The sequence below is a fragment of the Myiozetetes cayanensis genome, unplaced genomic scaffold, assembly GCF_022539395.1.
Source record: "Myiozetetes cayanensis isolate MyiCay16 unplaced genomic scaffold, myiCay2020 scf9, whole genome shotgun sequence".
Taxonomy (NCBI): Eukaryota; Metazoa; Chordata; class Aves; order Passeriformes; family Tyrannidae; genus Myiozetetes; species Myiozetetes cayanensis.
In genome coordinates, this window is record NW_026088185.1 from 31,169,436 (window position 1) to 31,191,982 (window position 22,547).

General features: G+C 40.6%; 1 protein-coding gene across 1 annotated transcript in view; it reads right to left on the bottom strand.

Moving 5' to 3' along the window:
* DPP10 (dipeptidyl peptidase like 10) overlaps positions 1-22,237 on the bottom strand; it is a 473,153-nt gene extending 450,916 nt beyond the window's left edge. The window contains exon 1 of the mRNA XM_050339334.1: positions 21,726-22,237. Coding sequence (XP_050195291.1) covers positions 21,726-21,785 — 60 coding nt within the window. The 5' untranslated portion in view covers positions 21,786-22,237. The remainder of the gene's footprint in view (positions 1-21,725) is intronic.
* Between the last annotated feature and the right edge of the window lie 310 nt (positions 22,238-22,547).

Consider the following 22,547-nt stretch of genomic DNA (forward strand, 5'->3'; position numbering starts at 1 on the left):
GTTCGAGTTCCAGAAAATATTGAGCTAATTCTTATATGGCACGGACTTATAAATGCAGGTACTGATTTAGAAATAAAAATCTTGCATATTGAAAATCCTAGTTAGTTAGTAATCCTAACTAGTTATCACGTATCATGTGGTACACAATTGTTAAAGTATGTGTCTGTATTACCTGTCTTTGGACTTCAACTTTGGCCCCTCTGGGAGCCAAAGAATTACCTTACTCAGAACGTAAGAAAACAGCTAAACTGGGGCAAACCCAGAGTCCAGAGACAGACCAGTCTGAGGAGCAACATGGTCCTCAGGTCTCTGAGTGGCACTCAAATGCTTCTTCTTACAAGCTCTAAAGGGATAAAAAAAGTTCTGGGAAAACCCTTTTTCCCCAATTTGCTGCATCAGCTAGCTGAAGCTGGTCTCTCACTCCAAGCATAGTTTTGATTTCTCACTTTTCTCAAGTACCTGTGGACCCCATTTTCCCTCCTGAGTCAAGAACCTCAAAGGAAAGCGCTGGAAATACCATTAGTAATTTGTGCATCCATTTGTTGACATTTTTCAGCAAGCCCATCCATCACTGTTTCTCCATTTTGCCTGGCAGGTGCAATAGGGATGCAGACTAAATGCACTGCTGATCACAGACAAATAAAGAATATGTGGGTACATTTAATTATATTGTTCTAACATTACTTTTATGATGTGATATGTTCTTTGCATTTCAAAGCCAAGCATCCATATTTCAAGTAAAATTAAGTACATGCTTCCAAGCCTTTCACCCAGGGCATTTCTTTAAGCCATTTACAGGCAGTTGCAGCTCTGACTCCAGATAAACACTTTTTTTTCTTCCTTGAAATGCTTAACCAAGAGGATGAGTTACACCAGTCACTTAACTCAGTGCTGCTCTTTATCTGGCTCCTACTTTTGTGCTAGATCAATACAGAAAGCCACAAGACAGAAGGAAGATAATCAGATTGTTGTTTTGCATTAGTTGGCTCTACATGATAGTGCCATTCAACTGCATTTAGGAAAATCTTTTTGCTGATATGCATTATGACTCTGCACATAAATTTGTACTGTCTCCCTCACCAGACAGCTCCCTATAAACATCTACGAGCTACATTTGAAGGACACATTGTTTTTAAAACTTTGCCCTCTAGTAACACCTGCTTGACAATGCTTAAGCTACTTTTATACTTTGATGGCGTTTGTTTTCTTGCAAACACCTCCCTCTGTATACAAAGGACACCCCTGGAGTAAACCTGTGGTGCTTAAACATGTGCCTTTAGGGTTATTTTACGTACTTCAGGATTTCATGGTTGGCCTGCAGCTGATGTGCCAAAAGGACATAGGTTTCCTGTAGGCTTCACATCACGTGTTGCCAATCAAAGGCACGTTTCAGATACCCAAGGCTATGAATGACACTGAGTATCAGTGTGTCAACAGCTCAGTCCTACCCCTCTTGTCTTTGATGGTAGGTTTTTGACGAGCTGGGATCATCTCTTTTTTCATGTGCAGTGGCAGCTGCTGTAAAATCCTCTGTCTAACACCAATATTGAGTACAGGTGTTTCTACAATAAATAGGTTATGAGTCCTGTTTAAATTTACAGCTGCCAATATCATGCTGTTATATTACATATGTATTTAAATATAATAAACATCAGTACCATTTAAACCATCTGAATACAGAGACAGACTCAGGGGAAGCTTTGGACTGGAAGAAACAGAGCAGGAAGAAAAGTAGTGTATGTAGCTCAATAGTATTTTTGGCTTCACCTTCGATCCATTTGAAGTCTTCATAAATCATTTTCTTCTCCATATGCATATTTTCTTTGCTGGTTAGTGTATGGATACTGTCTATTTTGGAGGGCCCTTATGGATAAAACAACTTACTGGCTTGGGCTAAAAAAATAACAGTAACCTGAAAAATTAATATCCTGAGCTTTCCCTTCTGACATGAAATAATTAATATGAGGGAATGCCTCCAAATCCTCAAATTTTCATGTGGTTTACCAGAAAACCATAAACTGTCTTTGTTAAAACCAGTCCCAAATTCACTGACAGTTGACAACTTCTAGAAAGTTCAGCAAACTAAATTTCAGGCTCTGTTATGAAACCTCATTTTTAAAAAAGTACAAACAAGAATCTGCAGTGCCCTAAATTCATTTTGTATCAGATTGAATTAAAGCATCTCAGTAATTAAAGACATGAAAGTTGTAATCACTAATGACAGCCATCCGCAGAGCAGCATGGGGGTGGCACTGGTGCCAGCCACCTCTCTTCTCTGCGAGCCAATCAGTCTGAGACAAAAACATGCAGTTTGGTGACCTGGATGCTAATTCCACCACAAATTCCACGTGGAAAGCTAATGCATTATTTGCATATATCCAAGCACTGGAGGGATTTGTGTGCCCGCCGTTTCCTTCTGCCTCCGGCTCAGCCTGTCTCTGCTGCTCATGCACAGGCAGATATTCCAGAACTCAGGTTTGCAGTAACTGCTGAGGCTGTAAACACAGGCATCTTTCTAATTAATAGCTTATTAGAGATGATACATATGTCATTCTTAATCACCTGAAGGAATGTGCCTTCACTTTTACTTCCCTGGACAGGCAGTCACTCAGGACACAGGACTGCCCTGAAACATGTCCCCTACAGCCATGGCTGTGTTAGCTGCTTCTACACAAATTCTGTTGCTGTGAAAAGTTTTACTACTTCTGAAATATTCTGGAATATTTCAGCTGTTTGCATTTCACTGCACTGATCCAGTACTTGGCAGTAGAGGGGTTTCTACATGGATTGTCTAATCACTGAAGAGCAAACTCCAGATCAATGCACAGGTGCTCTTTTTTTTAAATTGTTATTTTACTTTATTAAACTCTCAATTAAGTAACTCAATTTACTTCACACCAACAACTGGAGCAAGGCCCTTTAAATTGACAACAAGCAGAGGCAACACCTGGCTGCACAGAGCTGCAGTGTGAAGTGATGTGATGGGTTGGCTGAAGTTGATACAGCTGGAGCTGGAGCAACTGCTCCTGACATAAACCTACTTGGGCCAACCTGAGTAGCCACCTGAGGGCAAAACATTAGACCAAATTATTTCAATCCTGATGATAATTCCTCATTGAAAACTGGCAATTATGCCACTTTTTGAAGGGGAAGTCTAAGTGTCGTTTCTAGCTTTTTAAGTCTCCCATTTCTTATGAAAAACTAACTAAAAATATCTTCAGGGCTGCCATGAGACTGATTCTAAAGAAAACATAATTTTCATCTCCAAGAAAAACTCTCAGAAAGGATCCCATAAAATATCTTTATTTGTGAAGACTGTAAGGCAGTAACAAGAGTTTTAGAAGTCAGATTCTGACAGGTCTGACTTCTGAAAAAGGAAGGAGGACTCTGAAAGAGGAAAGAAAATGTCATCTATTAACACTTTGTAAAGCACTACAATTTTTATGGTATTTTGAATTTTTTTTAAATCTTTAATGTCAAAATTAGCTGTTTCACACACTGCACATTAGATGTTTTATCCACATTTTCAGAAAAATAAACTTTATTAAGATTGACTTTTCTTTAAAATGTACTTGGCATTTTCCAAGCTCCACAGGGATTTTTGCCTGCAACCTTTCAAGCCCTCTTTTGGAAAAGCATGTAAAATCTTCTGCTGCTCACCTGCTTAATCCTACAAACTGTAACAAATTAGGGCAATGAAAAGAGGAGGAATATTTGTTTGCTTACTCTCGAAATGTCTCAACAACCCCCATTGCTTTGAGTTGTGAGGGCAGGCTGTTAAGTCTGACTTACAGAACCAGCTTTGATATTCCTCATAGAACAAAATATTTAATTTTTCCAGCATTTTATTCTCTAAGCCTTCAAGAACGTGAAGTTTACAGACTATTCATACCCTGAAGTCTTATTAGAATAGATTAGACTCTCCTGAAAAGGCAACTGGTTTTGTCCCCTGTAATTTTCTCTTCACACCTCTGTTTACGTCATATTTTATCCTTCTTCCAGGTCAACAGATAAGTGTAAGTTTTTGGGCTCACATTATTCTGAGATTTATCAGCAAGGAGAACATGTGGGATGACTAATGAAGTAAATGTTTGTCAGTCTTCCCTGAGCTTGTATCTGCTTAAAGACTAGAACAGAAGACAATATCAAACCTTTCAGCTGAATCATGTAGAGTGTTTTAGATTCAAGACAAATTCTGTTGTGTTTAATTTCTATGTATAAGACTGGGTATTGACAACAAATTCTTTGCCAAATTACTCTTCGTTTGTTGGTTTGGTTTTGTGGTTTCTTTCACAAAGTGGCTAAATTATTCTTAAATGAGACTTGGAACTATTCTGAAATAGTAACATTTTCTGAAGTCTTCATTTGGCTACCAAAATCAGTTGTTACTTTTTTCTTTCAAATGTTCCTTGGAACAACACACATGGTAGAACCCAGTGGAATAGTACTTGCTCACACACAGTGCAAGAGCTTGCATAATTTGGTCTTTTTTTATGGTTTTTTGGCATATGCCCTGTCAGAAGAAAGCCAGACCTCGTGCTCACTCTTAGTGTTTCATTGCTTTAGTTATGCTGTTTCATACCACAGACAACAACCCTGGTTCTCAAAAGCTTTCCATCCACAGAGAAGATGGTCTTGCTAGGAAATGCTACAGCTTCTAGAAAATGTAGAAAGGTGTGTCAATTTAGTATATATTGTTAATTTATTACTGTAACATTTGGGTAAAGAATGTTGAAAGGAAGGAGGAGAGATGGAGAGAAAAAGAGAGGTAAGGAAGGAGGGATGGAGGGGAGGGGAGGGGAGGGGAGGGGAGGGAGAGAAGGGAGAAAAGGAAAGGAGGAAGGGAGGAGAAAGGAAGGAAACCTGTTGTCACACAAGAGGGAAGTCTCATAGTAATTTCTACTGTATGAACTCTTGAGCTGAAGGAGGAGTTTTTGTTTCTGAATATCTTTTAGTTAAAAACAACAAAAAGCCCAAAATAGCAAAGCTCAGTTCTACACCAGTTTGGTATGACCTCTGTTTTTCAAGCTCATTTAGCCTTCTGAAAGACTACGTTTAGAACTTGCATTGCAGAAAATGTAACTAACACAAAATATCAAGGAAACATCTTTTGTGTCTCAAAGAAACATCTGATGAAGCAACTTTATTTTACTTATGAAGTGGCAAACCCAATTAAAGGATCTAAGATGTTATGGTGACAGATTTTGGACATTAACACACATCTAAGAAACAGTCTGGCTTCAAAGTACAACACAGAAGCTTCTATTTATAAATATTTAACTGAAGCATTAATACAAAAATGAGAAAATCTCCTTTATTTTATTCCCTAAGGAATTTCTTTGGAAGAAAACTACTCATTGAAACTAGCAGCTTCTAACTCTCACAGATGGGGGGATTTAATATAAACATTTTTTTTAAAAAAAGCTTCCTCAAATTTCCAGTTTAGCAGCACATGACATGACATTTGAGCCATAGAATCACAAAATTATTTTGGTTAGAAGGGACCCTATAGATCTTCTAGTTCCAATCCTCCTGCTATGGCTTAATAATAGCAAGAGTGCCTGATCTTTTAACCAACAAAACCTTCATCCAAGTGACTGTTACAGGATTGTGTGTCTGTTAAGTCACTAATTAATAAAACATTATTGAAATTATTTGAAAAAACCTAAAGTGAATCTCAAAGCAATTAAATAAAATGTAGAAGCTGGCATTAAATTGACATTGGCAGCTACTCATCCTAATTTTCCAAGAGCCACCTACTCAAATGGCATTAAGGAGAAGAAGCATCGGTGGAAGTTGCCTATCATCACACCAAATCACAAAGTCACACATTACTTTGTGTGTATTTAACATGCTTGAACATTCAAGAGGTCTTCCAGCCATGGCAGGGAGACCATCTAAGCTTGCTCTCTGTATTCTCATTAACAGCACAATCGTGTGCTTTCAAAACCTGTTTTAAAAGAAAGTAACGAAGGGTACAAGCCCATGGCCAAATGTGATTCCATTCCAGCAGCTGACAGCGTCATCACATATCAGGTGGGACGGTGCAACTTTCTGTGTGTTCCCACTCAGATTAACTGAGCTCACCAGAGTGCAGAAAAGTCTCTGTGCAGTGTGTTCCCTTCTCAGCACAGCTCCATGAGGCTGCTGTGCAGCAAAGGCAGCGCAGAGCACCCGCAGTGCAGCCTCGCTATTGGAACCTGAGAGAAACCCAGACATGTTTCAACTTCCCCTTCAAACATAAACTTCTTCTGAGCACATGGATAAAAACCCCCTGTTCTTACTCTGGTTATTGGTAGTTATTTATCAATTACGCTCAGCACCTGCAGCAGATTTCAACAGTTACTCCAGTTTTACCATTCGATTCCATCCCCATTTCATCAGCAAGCTGCTGCAGCATGCATTATGCATGCTGTATATTCCTCCAGCATGCTCAGTGTTCTACAAAGAAATGATGTATCCAACAAGCCCTAGAGTCAGCCTCAAGAAAGTTGTACAATCAAGTTTCCTCATAAGATCATTTGATGCATGTTGATTACACTCAACAGCTTTCATCTCATCAGCGAACTCAGATCATATCTTGCCTTCAGGAAAGAAGGGCAAAAATCTTTGTAAGTCCCCACTAAATATAAAGCTACATTATTAAGAAACATAACTCAAACTCCTTCAGCAGAGCCAGAGCCAGACAGATTTTCCAGCTCTGTGGCATTTCTCACTGAACGACAAGCAAATCAATCAAATGCTGTTAGACAGGGAAGATTTTCATTAGCTTTTTTGAATCCCTCCTCGGCTCTTCACACAGCAATAAAGATCATGACTACATCAGTTCGTCATTTTGGCAAAATAAAGATACTTAAATACTCTTCATAGCAGTATTCTTTATTTACAGAATGTATTTGCTCCGAACTTTAGATCCTTCTATCTCTTTAGGAAAGGTAAACACAATTAAGCTCAAGCAGAAAGATAAAAACTAAACAAAACAAAAACTCAGTACTTCGAACACAGAACTGCCACAGTAATTTTTTGTTCAAGAAAACTAGGCATAAATGTTGAATATTATTCAACGGGATATTGTTTTCTTAAAATGCAAGCCACAAAAAAGTACCTAGGGAAATAAAGTGAAATAATCTGGATTGCCAAAACCATTATTAGTGAAGAAGAATAAAAATAATTTCAAATGGGAAATTAGCAGGAAGTGGTAATTTGAAAGTAAAACAGTTATAGAAGATTCTCAACAGAGCAGTAAATGAAAACTGTGCAATCACAAAGGGAGGGTTTGATCCAGCTTCTCCCACACACAGACATCACGCTTGCATTGGTGCCCCAGCAGAGTGTTCTGCTCTTGCTCAGGAATGCAAAGTGCTGCGTCACTGGCAAATGGATGTATCTGGTGAATTCTGGGAAACAGCAACAAGGAGAAATACAACAGCAGGATTATTTTACACCTTGTCCAAGAGCCTACAGCTGACCTACAGATCATAGGATACCAGACAATTTGGCAACAAATATTAAATTCTAATTGAAACTTTAGAGGCCATTCAGATGTTGGAGCTTCTTTGATGTACCTTGCCTACAAATGGTCCTTCCATGTTCTGGTGTGATTTATCTTAGGGGCAATTACCTTACTTAAATAACATAGTTGTCTTTTAATATGATTGTTCAGAATTCTCCTATCCAGTGACTGTGTCATCTTAAAAAAATCAATGGGACTTTTGCCATCTTATCCTAACAAGGATCAAGTCTGGGCTTTTGGAGATTGATTGTTTAAAGATGTGCAATGTTTCTTCTCTGGGTCACATTTTTCAGGCAACTTTTACTGTGAGCAAAGAGCCTGTAAATCAGATATACACAGTGTCCAAGGATAAACTGTTATCTATTGTGTAATACACACAACACATAAAGAGGATGAATGAGTAATTAAGCTAAGGATTAAAATCTCCACCCAGTTGAACACCTGATGAGTCTCTGCTGAGCCAGAGTTCTCATTAGGTGGAAGAGATGGGTTGAAATGGGGCACTCTTTCACTTTGCTGATTTTCCATCTTCTGCTTCTCTTTTTTCTTAGTGTTTTAACAAACTGTTCTGACAGTACTTTTCCTCTTGAATATTGTTGTATTTCAGCTGGGTATTGAAAAGAGATAGGAACCCTCAAGATCTCATCACTTTCAACATCAATTCCTCAGCATCTTTTTGCAAGATATTCAAGTTTCCTTTGTGTCAATGTCCATCATAAAAGGGAATTAATAATGCTCAATTTTTCCTCACACTGGCACAAAGCAAAATGTGACAATTTCTTTATGTGCTTTATGAAAATATAAACTGGCATCTATAGAAAGTTTTAAGCATCCCAGACTTGACTCAGGAAAACATGCAAGAAAACCTTTGAAAAGAGGAGCTTGTGATTAAATGATGATTTTGGGATTAGGTCTGTTATTAAAAAGATAAAACCTGTCTGTTATTTGGCTTTTGTAGCCAGTGATGTTCTCCATAAATCATAATGGATAAATTAGTCACATAAAATAATACTGAATTTAAAAGAGTTATCAGTGTAATTTCAGTATTACTTTCTATTATGTTAATTTTCTTAGAAACTTTTTGTCATTTTTTTAAGTGTCATTTTGAGAAAACACTGAGAAACAGAAGTAAAGTATTTTCAAGCAAGCCCCCTTACTGAAAACAGTTACAGTATTTTATGTCTTTTCCTCCCCCTTTCTTCTGAAAATTTGTCAGCTCAACTCATTACTACTACCTTTTGATCTACATGAGAGTTCTCCACTGGAAATAGGATGAAAAATACAATAAAAGTGAAAAAGCTGGCACAAAGTAAGGTTCAATCCCACAAAACACAAATTCTTCCGTCTGTCCCAGTCTAGCTCTGATTAGACAGGAGGGGATATTACTGACAACTCTGCTGTCACTGATAGCACTTTTAATTTCCACCTTTTTCATGGAATCATAGAATAGTTTGGGCTGAAAGGGAACTTCAAAGGTTATCTTGTCCAAACCCCCCTGCAGTGAGCAGGGACATCTTCAAGCAGATCCCATTGTTCAGAGCCCCATCCAACCTGACCTTGAACGTTTCCAGGGATGGGCCTTCTACCACCCCTCTGAGCAACCCGTTCCAGTGTTTCACCACCATCATGGTAAAAAATTTTCTTCCTCATATCTAGTTTAAATCTACCCTCTTTTAATTTAAAGCCATTGCCCCCTGCCTTATTCACAACAGGCCCTGTTCAAAGATCTGTCCCCATCTTTCTTTTAAGCCCCCTTTAGGCATTGCAAGGCTACTCTAAGTTCTTCCTGGAGACCTTCCAGCACATCTCTACCTCAGCTACATCTTGGAAACTCGCAGCCATCTCTGCTGCTGATGGCATTTGGCTGCTGGCTGGCAGACAAGAACTTTGATGCTTCCACAAATACTTTTGGCATAAAATCATGTATTTGGCAACTTCAGCCTTAGGGGTAGAGGGTGATCAATTCCAGCCTGGATATTTTCTTGGAAACTAAAATTATCAAATATAATGATCAAGAAGGAAAAAAAAAATAGCTGTTTGTGTGGTTTACAGTGAATTGCTACTGTGCAGGTCTGGGCTCACTAATGAAAAAAATATCTAGGGAGTCATTTCTCACTCCATTATCCATTAAGATGGTTTATAATTGATTAATGATGTGTACAGTCTCAACATTTTCCTTTTACTAAACATTTTCATATTACACTGCCCAGAAATATTTCTGTAAGTTTTTAATGGCAAAAATAGATTATGTCCATCTTAAAGTAACTTATATAAGCACTACTCTGTGTCAGAGGGAATAGTCATTATTGTACAAGAATATCAGCTTTATTAGACAAATATCTAAGAGAACCTGCATCTGATATCAAAAAACTGCCATCCAGCCTTTCCCTTTACATATTTACAATTTGCATTTATCTTTTTAAGCTTCCAATAAGTAACTTCTCTATTACCTCTAAGATATTTTATTGTTTGTTTACAGTAATTTAGCTGCTTTATCAACCACATAGATGATGTATTTACTCCACTACTTCATCTGGCATGTGCTTCCTTTTGTGTCTATTAATCCACACTGCACTTTCTACACCAGAATTGTAGCTTTTCAATAATTTAAACTCTGACATTATGAGACTTTGTCAAACATTCAGTGTACTATTCTGGAGAACTCTTACATTGCCACATACTACTCTGTATAGCTTATACTGGTAGGTATTCAACATTTTCATTAAAAAGTTAAACTGTAAATGCTGATTGTATAAGTATGTATGATTGATCACACAACTCATCATTTGAGGCAGTCATTAAATAGAAACCAAACTTTGTGTTGAACTGTAATATGAGTAGTTTCATTTCTTTGCTCTAAATGCAGAAATCATTAAAGACTGATGTGTGAGGTTTCAGATACATACTGTCTGCTTTCTCTGCAGCAGCAACATAGAAGAAATACTAGAAAATAATGAGCACATTGCATCCCTCTTCAAAAAATAATTGACCTAAGCAAGGCAGCAGCTTGAGAATTGTTAGTGTTTTTAAAAATACTGAACCATAAAAAATAAAATTCTTCACGAAAAGCACTGTATCAGTTGCAGGCACTTTTCCAACATCTTGCAGTGCATTTTTTCTGCAGTGTGTGCAGCATTCATCAGATGAGAGCACACAGTACTTTTTTGGTTACAATTTAAAAACAAAACATAAAAATCTTGAGTATCAAGTAATTTTTTTTTTCATTCAAACTCATTCTTTCTTGTTTCCATGGCATGTAACCCATGCCAGCTTTATTTTGCAGGGCCAGAGTACTCAGAGGGCAATACATGCAGAAAATACATGTTTATAAATCTTAACCTGAGAAATAAGTTTTTCAAAATCCTGCAGTGATGATTCTTTTCTTTATAAAAATTTGGCACTAAATGTTTTAGATCTGGAGCTATGAAAATATACTTCAGGAAGAAAGGAAATAGACTGGTTGAAACTTAAAAGGTTTTTTAACTATTCTCTGTAAAAATGGAAACATGAACTATGCAAGCTGATTTAATTACAGAAATCTTCTTAGGTAAAATGACCCAAATTCCCTATTGGCCCATCTCTCTTGTGGCATCAGGAGAGTTGCTTCAGCAAGCAATTTTATGCACAACACTCACTCTGAACACTGCCTGAGACTATAAATGCATTTATTTTGTCCAGCTCTGATCCAGTACAAAAATGACAGAGCTGCACTAGGAACACAAGGCCAGGTACAGAACAAGTCTCTTGGATCCAGAGCTGTCACGTAAATCACAGGAGGGCTCCCATGTTCTCTTTTCCAACCTGACACCATTCCCCACCACCCGACTTTCACAAGTTGTCAGTGCTCAGCTGAGCCCTTGGCTCAGACCACCACAACTGCAGCCCCACCAGGGCCTTCTGCTGGTGCTTGGGACACACGAATAACTTGATTCCATGTGTCTGAAGCTCAATCCAAATTTAACTTGCCTGTCTCAGGATTGCTACAGTGACCCTGCAGAATTTCAAGCCAACATATATTACAAGAAACAATTGAAAAATCCAAAATTCCTACAGAAAGCAAGTTTAGTTATAATCCATGAATTACATCTCTTCCACAGCTTAACCACCAAATTAAAGACTTGGGATTTGAGCACAGGACTTGAAAACTACACCTGCCCACCAGTGATCAAAGGGTTTACATTCAATGGCCATCTAAAATCCTTTTTTTTCAATCCTTAAGAATCCTCAAATCTGAGCAGTGCTTATTGTCATAATTATGATGATGCCAGTAAGATTATTTGAAGCTATAAAATATCACTAAACATCTCTTAAAAATATTTTTAAATGGCATCAGCTGCTTGATGGGTTTCTCCAGTAAAGGTGACCTCACTTGGGATGGAACTTGTGTTGCAAGAGACTTCTAAATAACTGAGGGAAAAGAGGCATCCAGAGAGTCTGGAAAATGTTTAGAGAGGCACAAGTACTACAGAAATAGAAAAACACCAATCTCTGCTTAATTATTTTATGGATTTGTTTGCTAAGCTTTTGTTTGCCCTCTGCAAATATTTGCATAACCAAGTTTCAGAAACATTAATGTTCCCAGAAAACACATTACAGCTGTTGAATTATAAAACTGAGATTTTTCAAACTCCAGACTAAATCTATACCAAAAAAAAAAAAAAAATGTACTCATGGATGTAAATAGAAGTTTTAATGTAGGCAAATGTAGGGAATTCACAGCTCAAAAATTATCACCAGGAAAGAGAGTCATGGGTAGCATACATTTGGTTTCTAAGCAGACAAATCCTTGGTTGGATTGACTACCAGAAGTAAGATAATATTGTGTGGAAAATTTGTTGAAAATGTTTCTTTTATGAGCACGGTCCTATCACCTCAGTGTCAAAAGCAAAAATCAACTCAAGTCTAACACCAGCCAGGTATGTACAATGTGCCACTACATCTCCTGAGGCCACCATAGTAGCACTGAGGGTTTAACAGTTCTTCCTCTTCTTCTAATTCAGCCCTCTCCTCCCAGCTTTCTCTTTTTGCTCCCTTTCCCCCAAAACACTGCTGCCCCAGGCATGGCAGGACAGGGACTAAGCCAGAGCCAATTCCCTTCAGGCTGCCCAGCAGGTGGCATAATCTCTTTTTATGCCACGGTTGTTCACCTGCTCGTGACTCTCCCGTGCAAACAACCCACAAGTACTTGTACCCAGAAGGAAACACAAAGCCACAAACCCCTTCTGCTATCACACAAAGGAAAAGCAAGCAAGAGGCCCCAGCTCCCTTCCCTGCAACGCTGAGGTTACCCTGACCTTTGGGAGGGCTGGGTCAGCGGTCTAAGTCAGAGGAAAGTTTTCACCTCCAAAGAGAAACAGTTAACTGAAAAAGCCTGCTTTAATTCTATGGAAAAGCTCAGCATAAACAGTTACATCTCTCCCTGGATGAACAGTTACTGCCAGAGGTATCAGAACTCACGAGTCTACTCCAAACTCCAATTTTCCAGTTTTTATCTCCAGCCATTAGACATTGTGTCCTGTACAAAAATAAAGATCAACTAAGTAATTATTGATATGTGTATAAATTACAGCATGAAAACCTTAAGTCAATCACTCCAGAATGGCTAAAATGCTTTTATGGGCTTGGATTAGCAGGAGAGTCAGGGAAAGGATCCTTACAAGCAGCAGAAACCAATACGTCCCACAAGGGGCCAATGCAGAAGCACAGCAATTTCCTTCCAACCTCTCGGAGGAGCAAGGTTAGGACAGAGATTGAATAAACAGACTATCCTATTCCTCAGTGCCACATACACTGGATTCACTTGTACAGGTAAAATGTAAGTGAGGGGAAAGCTCAAAAGCTTTGGAGGGTTCATTCCTTTCAGTGTTCAGGATCTGCAATGATAAAATGTTCAAATATGTTCAGAATATGTTCAAATTTATTGATACTGACAACGGGCAAACAGGTTAAAAAGGAAAAGAGAAACTCCCCTCCCTTCCCTAGATTTATCCAAAAAGCCAAAGTAAGCCCAAAGTCTCCCCTGGTGGGCAGTGGGACCGTCCTCAGTCCAGGTTTGTTTGTGCTCCCAAACAGCCCGCAGTGTTGGCTGTGGAGGGAGCTGTGGGTGCCGATGTTCCCATTGTGCACACAGAGATGGGGATACGGCAAAGTCAGACCCACACAGCCAGAAAGCAATGCCAGCAACCATCCAAACCCTAGGAAGCAACTGGCTGAGCCCCAGCAGGCAGAAGGGCTGAGTGAGAGCATGGATGGACCATCAGGGACAGGCAGCCAGGTCTTGTGCCTGCTCCCCTCCTCCAGCGAGTCAGAAGAAATAAAAGAAATCAGAGGCAGGTTTTGGCTCTCAGTTATCACGCACAAGGAATTATAAAAGCTATTTTTTAACATGATGGTCATGTCTGCAGGTCATCTCTGCAGCAAATATGAACAGGAACGTTTGTGGCATTAATCCCGCTCTGGCAGACTGATGCTGCTTTCAAGCTGAGTAAGTGTTTAGTGCTCTGAAGGGAAGGGGAAAAAAGATTTCTTTTAGATAAATTGCTTAATTGGGGAGTCAGGAACTCTCCTGCCTAAGCAATTGATTTTACAAAAGAAAAAAATTTTATTTCAACATGTAAGCCAAAATGTTCGTCTATAGTATCCAGGGAAAACTAAGCCAAGGGATAGACACTTGTCTTTATGCTGCTGAAACCACAATTTAAAAAACATAAATAAGGCTAATAAACCAATCTTTAAATAAAGAGTCTTCATTCATTGACGGTTGTACTGAAGAGTAAATCCAGTGACGGACACAATGCATTCCCAGGTCACTGACTGATCATTTACCCCGACGGCAGGGGATGAGGAATTGCAGGTCCCTGGAGGGACGCTCAGCCTCACCACTGGCATCTGACAGCTTTGGAGATCAGCTTCCCTTAAGCTTAATGGACTTTGGTGCATTGAATTGCAGATCTGTACTGCAGATCTCAGGGAAAAGTTCCAGCACCATCCCCTGCCTGGGAAAAATTCCTTCACCTTACACAGGGACATGAATGGAGCATTTACAGCCACCAGTGTGACCACTGGGCAGACTTTAAAGAACAGCACACCTTTGAAGACAAAGTTCGTCTTTTCAATGACAGAAACTTAAAAGCAGGCTTAATATTAAACACTAGCCTGTTGTAACTTTCTCAAGCTATAAGAAAATAAAACACTAAGTGTCATACTTTATTAAAGCAGCATAATTTTTGTGCTTAGCAACTTGCTGGCACCTCTTGTGTTTACTACTGTAAATTACTGGGTAACTTTTCCAGTAAACTCATGAAGTCTGTGACACTGTGCTACCTTGCCTCTAGGAGTCCACACTAAGATAACTTTGCAAACCTCACTTCTGACACGTCTCCAAAAAAAGTACATTATCTCTGTCTCTTGGTTTCTCTTTAGGGTTGTGACTTTCAGCAACAACTTCTGTGGGATGGGTCAGACCTAGCAATGTAATCTAATCTAACAGCCAATATCCCAAGTAACGTCCTTGTAGCTGAAGCTAAAAGACAATATGCCATTCTGATCTTTCTTAACTTACCAGCTGCCTTTAGAAGTCAGAGACACTCAGATCTCGTCTTCCTCTGACTCCTGTGTCTGTCTCCTTCTGCCAAGCTGCCATCACAGCCTCAAGGTGTCCTTCAGATATCATCTCTGTTTTCTTCTCAGCTTTCTGTAAAACTTCCCTAGGGCTCACCCTCCACATCCTTTTCCCTTGGTAAGGTCACAAACCAACTCAAACAGAACAGCTGTCTCTGTGTTATGGACTCACAAACCAGTTCATTCCAATGTCCTACTTTTGAAACTCTTAACTTTGGATTAGTTTTCTGATATATTTTCAGGGAAGAGGTCAGCAGCTCAAGAGCACCATCATTGTCACTAAGCTTTAAACATCTTTAGATATTATTCCACTTCCCTGGAAGCTCCTGGATAGCATCAGCATCCTCCCTCTTTTCTGGTACTCCTAATGTGGGGATGAGACCCAGAGGTGCTCACAGCACCCTCCCATCATTCAGCTTGGGCGCTGGAGACCCTTTGCCATCAGCACCAAGAAATTAGCATTCTAAAGCATAATTCACTCAAACTATTTTACTGGTTAAATTTAATATGAAATAAATCACACCCTCATCTTCAGTAGTTGCATTAACTTCACAGCTCAGGACTGTGGAGAGTCTTTAATTAAGCTGATGACTGATTCTAGGTGCTGCCTTCCCTTGAGTCCCTTGGGTTGGTGCACATTGCTGTGAATCACTCTTAGCTCCTTTCACAGTGTAACGAACCTGCCTGTCTCATTCTCTTCCTCTGAAACAAAAAGCCCCCAAGGCATTCTGCCACTATCAGGCGCCTCATTTTTAAGAATCACAGGAGCAAATTTTGCCTAACATGATGCTTTGCTTCTGGCACATGCTGCCAGTAACACTGGGTGTTGTCAGCACGTGAGAAGTTCAAAGTCACTGGTCCAAAAACTTGTCAAATGATTAACACAGCACAGTCACTAACCTGCATGCTGCCTAATTTAACACTTATAATTCAATTTGAGGACCTCAGATAAAAATCTTTAAATAAGAAAGCTTGTAAGTAAATTCCAAAACAATGTTCAGGTGATGGACAGCATAGAGGTCTTACTATGCTAAGTTTAAGAATGAAATACCAAACAAAATAAGCACAAAATTACCTTAACGAATAGTTAGTGAAACAGTTTTGGATTAAAGAATGAGAAAGATTAAATCCCTCATGATGGGGTATCCATTCAGAGAAGTGTTATCTAACACTCACAGACCCATATCTCAAGTGGCTTCAAAGAGAATCAAACTTAATTCCCTATTTCTTGAAATAATGATGTGCAGTAGGAAAATTCTTATGTGATTACAATCCAGGAAAGTACTAACCTATTATTAATTATAATTTATCACCATGTTCATGTATCTTTGTGTATATTAAAATGACTGCCTTCTAAATTCCTATGATTAGCATCACACTGAAAGCCAGAAATTGTCTGTGTATTAGAAAACACTGGTGTGCGTGGCTATGTATACTACATCTATCAAATCTATACCACATAATCAGTATAATATACCCAAACACACAGGAGAACTTACACTTTTTGCTAGTTACTTGTTTTATGAAAAGAGCAGGGAATTAGGAGTGGAAAGTTCTGAAAGAGTATTAACAATTTTTGCAGGCAAGGAAGAGCCGAAAAACACACCCCATCAGCAAGGTCACAGCAGGCAGTAGAACTGAGTTCCCCTGCAAGGAGAGACCCCAATTGCTTCCATCTCAGCTGCAGTGCTGGGCAATTGCTGCTGGGACACTCTGTGTCTGAGACCTAAACCTGTGGTGACTCTGCTGCCCCTTACAGCATCAACTTGGGATTGGACACCACCTCTCTTTCCCTTTTTCACTCTTTTTTGTTTGGTTGGGTTTGGGTTTTTTTAACTAGTTAACAATCCTGACATTACCTTTGACACAGACCAATTGTTTCTTTATAGATTGAAAGGGGAAAAGTAAGTATTTCAAATATTGAGGTTTTTTCTCATTCCATAAGCTTTTTATTTGTGACTGCCTCTTCTTATGATGAAGGAAGGACTGTTTTTAAAAAGAAAAGGCACTGGTTATTCTCTGGTAGCACAAACACTGTCAAGCAGGTTGAAACAACACATAAATATATGTGGAAATGGCAAGATTTACAATGGCAAGATTTACAAGTTGTGATCAGTTTTTCAAATTTCCACTTGGAGAGCTCCAGCTTGTTCTCCCCATACATACGTATATGTCACCATATATATTTGGTCTGTAGAATATCAACAAAGCACATCAGCAGCTCCCCTCAGATGTGATCAAAAACAGTTTGTCAGAATAGAAGAAAAGCAATTGCAGACGATGAGGATGCAAAAGAGCCAAAAACATTTCCAGAGAACAACACTCAAGGCTTTTCTATCAAGCTCCAAGCCAGTCACTTTGATGATTGCCATAATCTTTTTGGACAGCTTTTTGAGTCCTCTAACAGGTCACTGTGCACCTCCAGAGAGAGTCTCAAGAAAAGAATAAACACAAGGGTATTGCACATGTGCTCAGCGTTCAGGAAAATCAAAAATAAAAATATTTAGTTTGTTCTATATGTGCACTTTGAGCTGCTCACATTCAGCAGTGTGACAGTGACATGTGTCCCCATCGCCAGTCTGCCTCCTGCCACCACCACTCTGCTTCCCCAGAGCTGGGGCTCCCCACGAGGCAATATAAATATGTTTGCACATTGCACAGCATGGCTCAGATTTCTACTGCCTTAAACAAAATACCATGCAAACTCATTAGTTTTAAACGTATCATTTTTTCTTGTTTTGTTTTGTTTTGCTTTCATGTACTATTTTCCTAACAGTGACACAACCCTGTATTTCTTGTGCCCTTCATTACGTATTATTCTGGCTAATTCATAACTGAACACTCACTGAGATTATCTGTTAGTGACTTGCTTTTGATGTAATGAATTTCAGAAATGCAGCTCTCGTTTTAAGGGATTTATTTCCTAAACAGCTGGTAGATTCAAATGATTCTCCTATCTGCACAAGGCCTGGTTTGGGCATGCCCTGTGGGCATTTAAAGATCCAACTACCTGAGGTTTCGACCCAAAAAGTGTGACTGAGCAGCCTTTATGAACAGGAACAGCTAAATATGAGCATCTCTCTCTCTTTAGGAGGAGATGGGTGTACAGCAGTTTGCAGGAGAGGGCAGATGTTCCCTGCTAAGGTGCGGGTTTGGTGAAAAAACCTTAGCTGCTGTAAGCACACCTATAAGTCCAAAGGGAACACTACAACCCCCCTTAAATTATGTGCTCCTCGACCTAACTGTAAATAAGAAAACTATTAGTACACCACTATTCATCAATTAGTAAGTGCTAAAACACTACTACAATAAACCTGAAATGTAAAAATTCCTGGTAAAGTCCCTGGACACGGATGAAATTTGCTGCAGAATTTTTGCTAAGGACATTTCTTCACTGACCTTTTGTAGTTTACAGTCTAAAAGCTAATGAATAAATAAAAGTGAAAGGAAGGCAGGAAAGAAAAGTAAAAGGTTATAACATACATATTATATTACACAGTAATTATGTGCCTCTGAAATGCCAATTAGTAACTCCTTCCCTGATCCAGCTCACAGTCAGATCAATATTAGGTTGATAACAGCAGAGAGTCATGATCTAGTAGAGAATGTTTTATTATTAAAGAACGTAGAAAGCCACAGAAATATTAGCTTTACTCCACTTTTTTTTTTTTTTTAATAAGAGCAAAGTGTAGACCTGATTGTGTTAAGAGCAAGACATAAACATTTCTATTTTGCATTCCCCGTAAATTCAGTACAAATGTTTGGCTTGAAGACAAATGTTTGGTTTGTTTTGGCAGATCCTAGCCAGCCAAGATAATTATTATTTTCTATTTCTGGTGTGTGGGATGTTTTTTACTTTTTTCCCTCCAAGCAAAGCAAACAATGTTTTAACAGAATTTTCTCTGTCAGGGGAAAAAGAATGGTAAAAAGTCATTTGGTCATCAACGCAACATGGAAGTGATTCTCCTGGAAGAGCTAATTTACTTGCTGTGGTGAAAAGATGAGTCAAAAGTGTGAAGAATAAAACCAGATTTGTTGCCCTGGGCAAGATCCTGGAGAGGAGGCTGTAACAATTGAGAAATGAAGCAGGTATTTGGCAATCCCAGCTAAACCCTAGGAGTTTTTGTTGCAGATCTCAGAGTGAAAGATCATTATTCATAGTAATGTCACCATGTGGGAAGATTTGTAATCTTTGTAATCTTTACAAGGCTTTATTAGGAGATTTTACATTTTATCCAAGGGCTATCCAAGGTATCTCTGGGCTTTTTTTGTTGCTTGATATTAATTTTCCTCTGTCCACTTGTTTCTCTGTCACCAAACCTACACTGGATGCAGTGCACTCGGTTCCCAGTACTCATGGATGCAAAATGTTGTACCCTTCCCTCAACAAAGAACACAAGAAAGGGACAGGGCTTCCCTGTGTCTGGGCACCAGCCCTGCTGCAGCCCCAGGGTGATTCAGAGCAGGAATTATCACGGATAAAGTTTGTGGGATTCAATTTACCAGACAAGCGGATCCTTCTGCTTCTTGTTCTGTGAATTCGGAAGTTTGTGCAGTGTTACAGAGCACTGAGTAGCTGATCCAAAAACCACAGAGAAGTAACATCACATTGATTGTAACGCAGGAGCTGAGATGCCAGAGGTTTGTTTGTTGGGGAGAAATAAAAGTAAAAGAACAAGAGAAAAAAGAAGGGGCTTTCAAGATCTCATTCCAGTAGGTGTGAAGTTTTCCTGTAACCTTTTTCTTGAGCCTTCATAATTGCTGGAACAAAAACTTTTTCTTGGCGAGTTGTGATTAATATGCAACTTATATTTGTCTGGTCACTAACGAAGGTTTTTTGAAGTAATTTCCAATTTGAGGTCCTCATTACCATAGGGCAGTTACTTCTCCTCTACAGTCATAAATACTTTCTCATGGAATATCCATTGACTCAGCACTGAAGCACTTGAAACTATTTTTAAAGCAGATTTTACACCTGACACATTGAATTAAGAGCAGAAAAATGAGACAGTTTTCTAATCACATCAGTATTACTGTGTTGATTGTAGAATGGACTCATGTCTAGAATGAGCTCTGATTCATGTTCTCTCTTTTTGAAGACTATTGACTCGTCTGGGTCTTTTTTTTTTCTTTTTTTTTTTTTAATAGCATATTGATATTGGTGGTGGTTGTTGTTGTTTTGGCTTAAAAGCTCAGTTAAATGAACTTAATAAACGTTGCTGTCAGTGAAAAATTAGCATTGGCTGTCCCAAACATAAGAAAGGAATACTTCCCAGAGCAAGTACCAGGCTGCTCTCTGTTCTCTGGTACTTTCAGAGACAGACCTAGAGAGGATGAAATGGTTTTAAGAAATTTAATATTATATTTGCTGAGTCTTTGAAGTAGGCCAGGGCAATTGTAATTCATCACTTCCCATGACCTTGCCCATTTGAGCATGAACTAACCAGCCGGTTATGGTGTGATGGATACAGTTCTGTGTTACACAACTGGTCATTAGAGCCACAGGTAAAACCCTCCTTGTCCCTGAGCCTGCAGACATTTTGCATTACTGATTATACACTGCAAAGCTTAATGCAGCCTATATAAAAATGGCAGTGCTAATCGAAGATTTATACCTTTAATCCCCTCCTGCCTCAGCTCTAAGTCATGATTTTTATTCCCAGCACTAACGGGATAAAGCCCAACTGACAATTTTCTGAACCTGATGTGCAGTTCAGCTGCTCCTTCTGAGAAGATAAACAAACCCCAAACCCTCCAACTTTCCTGTGAAGGAAGTGAAGCCCCAGCAGGTTTCCTCACCCCACACAAACCTGTGCATAGCCCTATGCTGGGAGAGCCTGAGTCACCAAGAGCAAGGCACTGAAGTGAACTTTTCAGGCTTTCACATGATTTTATGAAACAAAATAGCTGGTGTAAAATTTCTCGATGTTGGTTTTTTCAGAATTAAGAATCACTAATCAAATATCATCACTGATTGCATTGTTATTTTATTTCGGGGGGGAAAAAACCCACTTATTTCTGCATAGATACTTCCTACTGAATACCAATCTGGCTAGGGATTTCGTTTTATCACTGTAGAGTGCAGTAACTCCACTAGAAAGTAGTTTTCGATCAATGCAAAGGCAGGATGGTGTCAGAGGCTGGGGAAGAAGGTAGTCAAGGAAAGAACCCGTAGCTTTCCCCACCATCACCCTCACTGCCCAGCCACAGCAATCCACACAACTCTCCCACACGTGTGGACAGCACCACCAGCAAAAACAAAGCGTCCCGTCCTGGATCGTCCCGGTCGGACAGCGGCAAAACCACGACTGACAAGCCAATTTCACGCTGCATCCCTCGCCCAGAGCCTTCCCCGCACCGGGACGGCGGAGCAGAGACTCGGGAGGCAACCACAGCTCCGTGCCCTGCGCCACCTCCTCCGGGGCGAACTTTGGGCACAGCCCCGCGCTGGGCTCTCCCGCTGCCGGTGCCCGGCGGGACCCAAGTTGTCCCTCCTCGCCTCGCCCCGACCTCCGCCGAGCTCTGCCCGCGCCCGCACGGCAGGACAGGGGCTCGGGGGCGGCCGCGGAGCCCCCGCTGCCGCCCTCCCTACCTTGACGCCCCGCGACGAGTGGCAGTGGACGTGGTGGGACACGGTCGCCGTCTGGTTCATGTTGCCGGCGGCGCCGGGCGGCCACGGGGCGTCCGCGGGTCCCTCCCGGCGCCTCCGAGCGGCCCGGGGGGCTCCGGCTGCGATGCTCCGGCTGCGATGCTCCCGCACCCCCGGGGATCCGCCACAGCTCCGCCCGGCGGGGGCCGCTCCGCCCCGCCCGGCACCGGCACCGGCACCGGCACCGCCCCGCTGAGCCGGGACCGCACCGGCACCGAGCCGGGACTCGGGGCGGGTGGAGCCCTCCCACCTCACCCCCGGGGCCGGGGAGCAGAGTCTGAGCGAGCTCAGCCCCGCGCTGAGAAAGCCGAGCCCCGCAGCGCTCTCAGCTGAAATTAGCAAGACTGCAGCAGAAAGTTTATGTTGGATGCTTTTTCTTCCGTGCTCTCCGTTTGGTGTGGGGTTTGTTGTTTTTTTGGGTTTTTTTCTTCCCTTCTCTCTTCCCCGTTCCCTTCAGCCGCCTCTTCCCTCGGTTCTGAAGCGATTCCAGCCCGCTGCGGTACCGGGGTACGGGCGTTCTTATGTAACGCAGGTACGAGGCGCAAGCATCAACCTCGCGTCCACCGCCAGCGCTCACGGGGTTTCCGAAATCACCGCGCTCTGCTGAGCGCTGCAACAGCTCCACGCTTCCCCGTGGATCAGAAGAAATGCAGCTCTGACTAGACTTGCACCCAAATAACTTTCACCGAGTTTGTTTGTGGTACAGTCTGAAAATCTGTACCCTCCAGAGTCCTCAGCAGGATTTGACAGAAACATAAAAAATGC